We start from the raw sequence: 10,270 nt of genomic DNA on the forward strand, positions 1-10,270 counted from the left end.
ATTCCCTCTCCACCCTGCTCACGGAGAGGAAAGGAGCAGCCACAGGAGCCATGAGAGCAGCTGGATTCCCTCTCCACCCTGCTCTGCTCTAGTCTGGGGTGTCTGTCTTGCACAAAAAGCCAAGGAAGCACCCAGCCCCACTCCCTGATCAGGTGAGATTTGGCAGCTCCCCACTATTTAKGCTCAGCAGGGACCATGTCTGGTGTCCAGTGCAGGCACCAGGACTGCCCAAACCAAAACCTTCCCTGTGCCTCTCGAGCGTTCCGGCAGCCTCAAACAAGCTGGTTAATGTTGAACACTGCATGATTTTTTCCCTGCACCCTCCCCCACCACCCCCTCAGGCTCCCTAACCCTGCACTCACCTGCACTTCCTGCCTGTCTCTGCCCACTCATCCACCCCCTGCACCCATCTGCACCCACCCCCTGCCCCTGCCCACGCTGCCCCCACACCTGGAAGCCAGCCCTGCTCCCTGCCTGGGGTCCCCAATACCACCAGGGCAGGTGACAGACAGGGATCTGGCATCAACAGGGTACATTCCCTCTCCTGTGGTTGTTGGGAAAGATGGGGATGGTTTGGGGGCTGGGGGCCGTGGGACAGGGAGGTTGTGGGTGAGGGAGCGTGGCGTCGGCTGCCTGACAGCTCATTCATCACAGCTGCCGGCCMTGGCCATGGGGGCAAAGCCAGATTGGATTTTAAATTAGAAAATAAACCTAGGATCTTGTGAGGCCCAGCCCCTGCCCTYGCCCTGTGCCAGGCACCCGGCTGTCCGCACCTCCCGCCCGCCCCCTCCTACAGACGGGGAAACTGAGGCACGGAACACCGCTGTGCCACGGTGCTGCGATACTCCCAGGGCCGCCGAGGGCCCTGCCCTGTCCCCTCCCTGAGCTGGGCACTCTGTTATTGCTTTCTTGGCGGGCAGCATCGATCGGTGCTCCCTGGGCGGCCGCGTGCCGCCTTATTTATTTATTTGTGACAGCAGGCAGCATCGATTCCCGCCGGGGGGGCCTCCGCCCGCCGCAGCCGGATTAGTCTCTGGCATCTCCCGGCTGCTGTTAATAAACTCCCACCCGACAAAGCCAACGGGAGGGATTAGGACCCCGTCCCGGCCGCGACCGTGGGCACGTGGCCAGCGTGCTGAGGATCCCAACAGGCAAAGGCTGCAGGGGACTTGCTGGACCCTTTGCCCACCCCGAGTTCAGCGAGGTCCCTGCAGCATGCCAGGGCCCAGAGGGGTGTGTGCTGGGTAGCCAGCCCCGTGTCAGCCGTCCCTGGTCACCTTGGGGACACGGGAGGGACATGGCTGTGGCACTGGGGATAAGCTGCTTAAAGACATCTGTGGAGATGGAGGCTCTAATCCCGTGGTGTTCACGGGGCATGGGTGGCAGCAGCTGGGCACCTGCTGCCTTCCCACGGTGTCCTGAGCATCCTGCATCCCCAGTCCCGAGCATCCCTGGGTGCCAAGAGCATCCTGTGGTACCCAGAGCAGCACTGGGGCCAACAATGTGTGCAGAGCATCCAGACCAGACCTGTTATGGGACCCTTGTTGTGAGCCCTGGCCTCACTCAGTAGCCCCCATGGTGGCCACCGTGCCCACCCAACCCCCTGGACATTCCGTGGGCATCTCCAGCCCAGCCTTCACTGCGTGGGGCAGTGGCCCAGCCCCGAGCACTAATCTGCTATTAAAGCCTAACGGAGATTTTGGCRCCCTTCAGCATAAACTCATTAACTTTTATGTTCTAATAAATGGATCCTATTAAAATATAATTCTGGCCTTGCTGGGGGGCAAACGAACCTCTCTCGGAGCTGGTGTGGGCAGGTGTCCCTGCCGTGTCTCTGCGTCCAGGGCATCATTATTGTCCCGGGGTGATGGGGACACGGGGTGGGTACCAGGGGTGTGAGGACACCTGCCAGCACCCAGCAGCTCCCCACTACACTGCACACCCAAGATAATGTCTCTTAATAGTCCCTTAAAAGCGGCAGTTGCAGAGTAATTAATCTTCGCGGGGCCCTGCCCTGCTACGGATAGGGATAATTACCCGGTAATTGGCAGTATCGTGTCATCAGTGCCTGTGCACGGCGGCAAGACGTGCCCACGCGCCACCGTGGCCTCCAGCCCCACACCGGGACTTCAGAGGGACACTGAGTGTCACCGTGGCATCCCCTCTGGTGTGGCACGGCCGGGCTGGGGACACCGAGCTGCGCCCAGCGCGGGAGAGGACGGTGCTGTGCCAGATCCAGGAGCGGGAGATGCTGGGTGACTCATTAGGGCTGATTAAATTCTCTTTTATTTTTGGTCTAAAGGCTGTAAGCGGCTGGGCTGGGCATGCTGGGGATTTGATCAGGGACTAATGCCTGGGAGGAACACGGGGTTGTGGCAGGGGAATCCCTGCGGTTTCTCGAGAGAGAGGGGGGACCATTGATGGGGTGGGGGTCTCCTGTAGGTTCACGCTGCTCAGGGACAGCCTGGCTGGAAGGAAGCTGAGGCTCCGAGGCTCCGGTGACATTCCTGGCACAGCCATGGCAGTCGTGGCAATCACCTGCGCAGTCACTGGGGAACTGGCACAGGACGGCCACCGCTGTGGACAAGGATAATCTGTGATCAGGGACGCCCAATCCCTGGGCTGTCCCCATCAGGGCTGGCTCACACGAGGTGTGGGCACCCCTTCAAGCTGCAGATGTGCATTAATTAGTCACGGCTTAGTCGCCAGGGCTGCCCCAGCGAAGGGTGTGCTGGGTGTCACGGTCCCACTGCGTGCGGTCGATGCGCTCGTTTGCCACCCCGTTTTTTGGGGGAATATCGGCGTGCAGGGAAGCGTTAATCCTCGGAGCAGCACCAGCCCGTGGTGCAGGGTTGGTCCACGGGGCAGTGTCGGTTCCCAGCGCAGCACAGATCTGTGTCCCTGCACCAGAGCTGCATCCAAACCCGACACAGCACCGGTCCCTGTCCAGGCGTTGTTTCCAAGTGCCCCYGAGGGCGCAGTGTCGGGGTGTGATGAGGCATCACTCCCTAGTGCATCACCCTGTCAGTCCCCAGCGCAGCACCAGCCCGCAGRTCCCCAGCATCCCACGTTCTTCCCTCCCCCCCTCCAGGTTTCAACGGGCTGGCGAGGAAGACCGGGGAGAGCGCTGAGGTGGAGCCGACGGCGCTGCCCACGCCGGCGGAGCGGGAGGCAGAGGCTCGCTTTGTGAGCACGGCGCCCACGCTCAAGATCCTCAACCACCACCCGCTGCTGGAGGACCTKCTGCACGAAGCCTTCCTGAAGAAGGATTACCTGGCCCAGGCGCCGTTCCTGCCCGCTGGCGCCGGCCCCCTCCTCCCCGCCGGTGCCCTCCAGCCRGCCCCTGGACCCCCAGAACCCGAGCCTACACCCCGCACACCTGCCCTGCCCCGGCCCGCCTTCCCCACTGACCCGCTAACCACGCCAGCCGGGCGTGCCGGGCCATGGGGGGAGGCGTGGGGGGCTGTGCCGGGGGCAGACCCCTCGTGGTCCCCCCCYGGGGTGCCAGAGTCGAGCACTGCATCCCCCAGCCAGGCACCCACCACGGCCGGCACATCCCTGGCACCCCGCACCGGGGCTGCTGCCGTGCCCGGGGATGAGGAGGGGACCACCACCACCTCCACCATYACCACCACCACTGTCACCACRCTGCAGGGGCCAGGTGAGTGCTAGGGAYGGAGTCAGGTGGAGCTGGGGTGACCTGGGGCTGAGCTGGGGTCTCTTTTGTCRCCAGCTCCCTGCAACCGGACGCTGGCGGGTCCCGAGGGCTGGCTGGTGTCCCCAGAGCCAACCGGTGTCGCCTATGATGGCAGCCTGGACTGCACCTACACCATCTCTGTCTACCCTGGCTATGGCGTGGAGCTCAAGGTGAGCTGAGGGTGGGACAGGGTGCCCAGAGCCTGCAGACAGGTGTGGTGTGTCCCCTACTCTGTCAGAGCAGGGTGCAGCAAACACATGGTCTCGCCCCTGTCCTTGTCCCCATTCCTGCGTCCCCAAGCCAAGAGAGCTGGCTCAGGGCATTGCCTACCCTCAGGCCCCAGCACAGGGGTGTGGGTACACCCTGGTGGGGTGCCCAGGATGCTCCGTGCCCACCAGCTGCCGTGGCTGGCACCCATCGCAAAGAAGCGCCACACGGGGTTTAATTAACAGCCCTGATGAGGAAGGTGTGAGCRGTGCCAGCAGGTGCCAGCRGGGCCAGGAACAMCCAGMGYCCATCTGCCAGGAGCAGGGGCTGACAGCAAACCCTGCTGTGCTGAGGCCATGTGCTGCTCCCATGGCTACGTGTCCCCATCCCTGCCAAAGCCACCGCGGGGCAGTGCCGTGGCTCAAAAGCCGGCAAAGAACCGGAGGCAGCATCTCCACCACCAGCTCTGCTCCAGCCCACATTCACCAGCGCTGCTGCTCCTCAGCATGCAGCACGGCTTAATTAACATCATTAATAGCAAATTGCTCCAGAGGGCGAGGCTGGCTGTCTGCGAGGCTGCTGGCGCGGGCCTGGCTGTGCCGCCGTGCTCCAGGGGAGCTGCTGGCTGGGCCCTGCTGGTTTTGGCGTGGGGGATGATTTATGGCACCGCTAACCATGTTTGAAAGGTGCTGCCCSGCACGGACAAGCTCCAGCGAGCTATTGACCACGGAGAAGCCGCTCAAGGACCAGCTCTGAGCCAGAGCCAGGTGATGCTGCGGTTGGTGACACCTGTGTCCCCTGCAGGTAGAGAAYATCAGCCTGGCAGAAGGGGAGACGCTGACGGTGGAGAGCGCGGCGGGCCTGGAGCCCAACCTCCTGGCCAATGAATCCTTCCTGCTGCGGGGCCAGGTCATCCGCAGCCCAGCCAACCTCCTCACCCTCCGCTTCCAGAGCCCCCGGCCCCCCAGCCCTGGATCCTACCACTTTCACTACCAAGGTATGGGGCTCAGACCCCTCTGTCCCCKCCGGGAGGTTCCCTGCCAGCTGATTTGGTGATGCACCACGATCCGATGATGTTTGTGTTGCTGATGGGTTATAAACGGGTACTGACCAGCAAGGAATGCTTATGGAGAGCTAATTTGCCTTAGCAATTATGGGTTCATTTACCATTATTCTCGGCAGCCACAGACACTGTCACTCARCTCTGCCACACCCAGGCATTTCCAGGGCTTTAGGGTGGCAGGTTCTGTGTTTTGGGGGTTTCCATTGCCCCTCATCCTTGGTAACATCACCACCTGCCTCCAGCCTACCTGCTGAGCTGCCCCTTCCCGGCACGGCCGGCTTTCGGGGAGGTGTCGGTCAGCAGCCTGCACCCTGGTGGGGATGCCCGGTTCCGCTGCTCCACGGGATACCAACTGCAGGGCGCCCGCCGGCTCCTCTGCCGCAACGCCACCCGTCCCTTCTGGAGCGCCCGCGAGCCCCTCTGTCTCGGTAAGCAGCGGCACATGGGACACGGGACAGCTGGCACGGCACAGTGTTCCATTGATGGTGCCTCTCCCACAGCGGCGTGTGGTGGGGTGATCCGGAACGCCACGGTGGGACGCATCGTCTCGCCCGGCTTTCCTGGGAACTACAGCAACAACCTGACGTGCCACTGGCTACTGGAGGCGCCAGATGCCCACCGCCTGCACCTGCACTTCGAGAAGGTGTCACTGGCGGAGGATGATGACAGGTTTGGCTCTGGAGGAAACTGGGTGGGCTGGGGATGTGGGTGCACCCTGGGGCAGCCCTGCCCAGGGCTGTGTTCAAGGATGAGTGCTCTTGGTTATACCCATGGATGGGTGACATCAGTCTTATTTAAGGATGGGTGTTGTTCACTATAGCCAAGAGTGGCTACTTTTGGCCATGGTCAAGGACATACTGTTGGTTAGGATCAAGGAGGACAACCTTTGGCCATGCCCGAGGGTGGTGCTGCTGGCCATGGCTGGGGTTGGGGGCTACCATCCATGCCCAAGGGTGGTGCTGCTGGCCATGGCTGAGGCTGGGGGCTACCATCCATGCCCAAGGATGGTGTTGCTGGCCATGGCTGGGGTTAGGGGCTACCATCCATGCCCAAGGATGGTGTTGTTGGCCATGGCCAGCACTGAACCCACCCCTGTCACACCTTGGCAGGCTCATCATCCGCAACGGCAACAATGTGGAGGCACCGCCGGTGTACGACTCCTACGAGGTGGAGTACCTGCCCATCGAGGGGCTGCTCAGCACCGGGCGCCACTTCTTCGTGGAGCTCACCACCGACAGCAGYGGGGCCGCCGCGGGCATGGCGCTGCGCTACGAGGGTATGGGGCTGGGGCGTGGCGGGGAACCCAAACATCCCCGTGCCCACCTGGCCCCTGAAGACCTTTGCCCCTCTGCCTGCAGCCTTTGAGCAGGGACACTGCTACGAGCCCTTCGTCAAGTATGGGAACTTCACGACCAGTGATCCCCGGTATCCTGTGGGCACCACGGTGGAGTTCAGCTGTGACCCYGGCTACACCCTGGARCAGGGCTCCACCATCATCGAGTGCGTTGACCCCAATGACCCGCAGTGGAATGAGACAGAACCAGCGTGCCGCGGTGGGTGCCGCTGCTGGAGGGTGCCGTGGGTGCTGGGGGTGCTGTGGGCGGGGCGTGAGGGACACTGCAGCCCTGGTGGTGCTGTGTGTGCTGGAGCTGAGGGACGCAGTAGGAGCTGGAGCCGACAGGGATGGTAGGGGATGGAGCTGGGATGCTGTGGTGGTGGGTGCCCCGTGGCAGTGCTGAGCCCGGCGTGCACCCGCAGCGGTGTGCAGCGGGGAGCTGACAGACACGGCCGGAGTGGTGCTGTCGCCCAACTGGCCAGAGGCGTACGGCAAGGGCCAGGACTGCATCTGGGGGCTGCACGTGGAGGAGGACAAGCGCATCATGCTGGAYGTCCGCGTGTGAGTGTTGGGATGGCCGGGATGGGGGCGATGGGATGGGGATGGGGGGTCTGTGCCCTTCCCGGCCTCACGGCCCCACTGCCCCAGGCTGCGGCTGGGCTCGGGGGACATGCTGACCTTCTATGATGGGGACGACCTGACGGCGCGGATCCTGGGCCAGTACACGGGCGCCCGTGGCCGCTTCAAGCTCTACGCGTCCACTGCCGATGTCACCGTCCAGTTCCAGTCTGACCCCGGGGCTGGTGCCTTTGCCTATCGGCAGGGCTTTGTCATCCACTTCTCCGGTGAGCCCCACGGCAGGACAGCGTCACCGATGTCAGCACTGTCCCCACTGCCCTGCTCACCCCTCCGTGCCCACAGAGGTTCCCCGTAACGACACCTGCCCCGAGCTGCCGGAAATCGCCAATGGCTGGAAGACATCCTCACAGCCAGAGCTTCTCCACGGCACAGTGGTCACCTTCCACTGCTACCCYGGCTTCCAGCTGATCGGCACTGACCTCCTGATGTGTCACTGGGACCTGACGTGGAGCGGTGACCTGCCCTCCTGCGAGCGGGGTGAGCGCTGCCCACCAGTGACCCCCTGCCCTGTGACGCGTCCCCAGCCACCCTCACCATCGGTCACTCTTGCCTGCAGTGACAACCTGCCGGGACCCCGGGGATGCTGAGCACAGCCGCAGGGTGGTCTCCAACCCTAAATTCCCGGTGGGAGCCACCGTGCAGTACGTCTGCGACAAGGGGTATGTCCTGGCCGGCGCCGGGACCCTCACCTGCCACGACCGCGCTGCGGGGGGACCCAAGTGGAGCGACCGCCTCCCTAAATGCATCCGTGAGTCGGGCACTCCCTCCCCGGGCACATCCCCSAAACCGATGGCGAGCTCTGACCTCCGTACCACTGCCCCGCAGCGGAGACGTACGAGCCCTGCCACAACCCCGGCGTGCCGGCGGGCGGGCGGCAGAACCCGGAGCGGCGGCTGTACCCGGCGGGAGCCACCCTACACTTCTCCTGCACGGCCGGCCGGGCGCTGCTGGGCGAGGGCAGCCTGCGCTGCCTGCCCGGGCACCCTTCGCGCTGGAGCGGCTCCCCTCCCATCTGCAAGGCGGGTGAGAGGACCGCCCCCCACCCCAGCACCCCGCCAGCACCGCTCGGCACCCCATTTCTCACCCCCGCTGTTGGTTTCTTTCTTCCACCTTCCGCAGCCTCCTACGATGAGTTTTACAGCAACCGCAACCTGGACGGTAAGGGCGAGGGTGTGCTGGGGTGGATGGGGCACCCAGGGTGTGGGGTGTCCCCTCGGTGAGCCCCCAACTCTCCCGGACAGCTGTGGCCAAGGCCGTGCCCTCGGGGACAACGCTGGAGGGCACCAACGTTGCCATCGCTGTCTTCCTGCCCGTGCTCGTGGTGGCCCTGCTCATCGGGGGCATTTATCTCTACTTCTCCAAGTGAGTGGCCCACCGGCCCCTCTCACCCCATGGGGTCCCCACAACTCCCCGCTGCCCACTGCAGCTGCCCTGTCCCCACAGGTTCCAGGGGAAGCCGGCSCTGCAGCTGCCCCTCGCCGGCTCTCACCCCTATGACCACATCACCGTGGAGTCGGCTTTTGACAATCCCACCTACGAGACAGGAGTAAGTACCGGCCCCCACACCCCCCTGCCAGGGGCTGTGCATGGGCTGGGACCGGTCTGGGATGGGGTCATGTGTCCCAGGAACCATGCATTAGGAAGGACATCCATCCAGGAGCCATACAGGGGGTGGGACACTCACCCAGACACCACACTTGGGATGATTTATCCATCCAGGGACCGTTCCCAGGATGGACACCCAGTTAGGSACCACACACAGGATGGAACATCGATCCAGGGACCACCTGCGGGGTGGGGGATCCATCCAGGGACCACACACACTGTCTGGGATATCCATCCAGGGACCATGCACAGGATGGACATTGATCCAGGAYCCGTGTATGGGATGGGACATCCATCCAAGCACCACATGTGGGATGGGACACGCATCCCCAGGGATGTGTGGTCTGGGATGTGCCCCCAGGTCCTTAAGGGATGGGAGATGCCCGATCCCTGGGGTGTCCAACCCCTTGCAGTCTGTTTTCTTTGCAGGACACGAGGGAATATGAGGTGTCCATCTAGGTGTGGGCAGCGTGGAGCTGGGCGCTGCAGCCACCCCTCCCGGGCCCCCCCGTGCCCACCGGCCCCCGGCACGGGCTGGGAACACCTCTCCCAAGGAGATTCAAGCCGAGCGCTTGGCAGGACCCACCTGGGCACCGGCCACCCCTCTRCCACCCCCCCAATCCACCCGGACCCCCGTGGGCTCTGCCCGAGCCCCACTGTCACCCAGCCCCCCGCACTGGGCTCATGACAGGCTGAGCCAGTGGGGGTCCCTGGACCCCATCCTGCCCCCCCGGCCCCCGAGCCAGCGAGGGTCGCTGGACCCTATCCTGCCCTTCGGGCTCCATCCTTGCCCCCAGCCCCCCGCAGGGGGAAAATAGCAGTCCCCACAGTCCCCGCGATGGAGAAGTGACACAGGCAGGGGGAGCAGCACTGTGGGGACCCCCAGGTRAGGACAGGACTCCCCGGGGAGGGGACAAAGCCCCGGGGGGTGGGCGAGGGGCTTGGGTAACCCTCCCGCCCTCGCCCCCCACCCAGCACAGGGCTGGTCCCCCCGCACCCCCGTGTCTCCCACCACGCAGGGACGTGTCCCCCCCGTGCCCCCAGCATGCTGCGTGTCCCCCCGGCCCCCGCTTGCTTCGCCCTCCCCGGGGGGATCCCTTCCGCCACCAGCGCGTCCCCCCTGCGCGTCCCGGCACCCCAGCGCGGCCAGACCCGGAGTGACGGGGTGGGCAGGGGCACCGGACATGGCTGTGCCCCCCCCTCAACGCGGCGTCCCGCCCGGGCTGGTGACCCCGACCCCCGCCGCCCCCTCGGTCTGGAGGGGACACCGCCCCCCTCCCCATCTTTTGGTTGTTTCATTAATAAAAACTGGTGTTTTAGAAGAAGCGATGGCGTTTTCCTCAGCGAGGCCGGGCAGCTTGGAATGGGGACACACCCACAACGCTCAGCGTGGACCTTGCGCCCACCTCCCAACCACTCCCACGACATCCCGAGCACCCRCACCTTCCCCTCCCGCCCTCTCATGGGGGACACTGCCGCTTTAAGAGGCGTGGCCTCTACCGGAGTGACGTCACAAGAAGAAACCACACCCCCGTCACCCCGGCGCGCCGCGCGCCGCGCGCCCCCTGCCGACGCGCGCGTGCCCCGCCGCCCCGCCCCGCGTCGTTACGTCACTGACGCGCCCTCTGCCCCGCCCCCGTCCCTGGAACGTGACGGCCGCCACGCGCCTGCGCGAGAACGGGGCGGAGAAGGGGCGGGGCCAAGCGCGGCCGCGGCGGGGCGG

At 64.7% G+C, this 10,270-nt stretch overlaps 1 protein-coding gene across 1 annotated transcript in view; it reads left to right on the forward strand.

Annotated features, from left to right (window-relative positions):
- Nucleotides 1-9,861, forward strand: part of SEZ6 (seizure related 6 homolog) — a 14,552-nt gene extending 4,691 nt beyond the window's left edge. Inside the window, exons 2-17 of the mRNA XM_057372056.1 lie at nt 3,092-3,661; nt 3,734-3,867; nt 4,709-4,901; nt 5,210-5,395; nt 5,468-5,636; nt 6,077-6,243; nt 6,326-6,520; nt 6,726-6,864; nt 6,952-7,148; nt 7,225-7,419; nt 7,499-7,690; nt 7,768-7,965; nt 8,062-8,100; nt 8,184-8,304; nt 8,386-8,488; nt 8,977-9,861. Coding sequence (XP_057228039.1) covers nt 3,092-3,661; nt 3,734-3,867; nt 4,709-4,901; nt 5,210-5,395; nt 5,468-5,636; nt 6,077-6,243; nt 6,326-6,520; nt 6,726-6,864; nt 6,952-7,148; nt 7,225-7,419; nt 7,499-7,690; nt 7,768-7,965; nt 8,062-8,100; nt 8,184-8,304; nt 8,386-8,488; nt 8,977-9,006 — 2,828 coding nt within the window. The 3' untranslated portion in view covers nt 9,007-9,861. The remainder of the gene's footprint in view (nt 1-3,091; nt 3,662-3,733; nt 3,868-4,708; nt 4,902-5,209; nt 5,396-5,467; nt 5,637-6,076; nt 6,244-6,325; nt 6,521-6,725; nt 6,865-6,951; nt 7,149-7,224; nt 7,420-7,498; nt 7,691-7,767; nt 7,966-8,061; nt 8,101-8,183; nt 8,305-8,385; nt 8,489-8,976) is intronic.
- Nucleotides 9,862-10,270: the final 409 nt, after the last annotated feature.

This window comes from Malurus melanocephalus, unplaced genomic scaffold (genome assembly GCF_030028575.1).
Source record: "Malurus melanocephalus ecotype Western Australia unplaced genomic scaffold, MMel_1.1 scaffold_162, whole genome shotgun sequence".
Taxonomy (NCBI): domain Eukaryota; kingdom Metazoa; phylum Chordata; class Aves; order Passeriformes; family Maluridae; genus Malurus; species Malurus melanocephalus.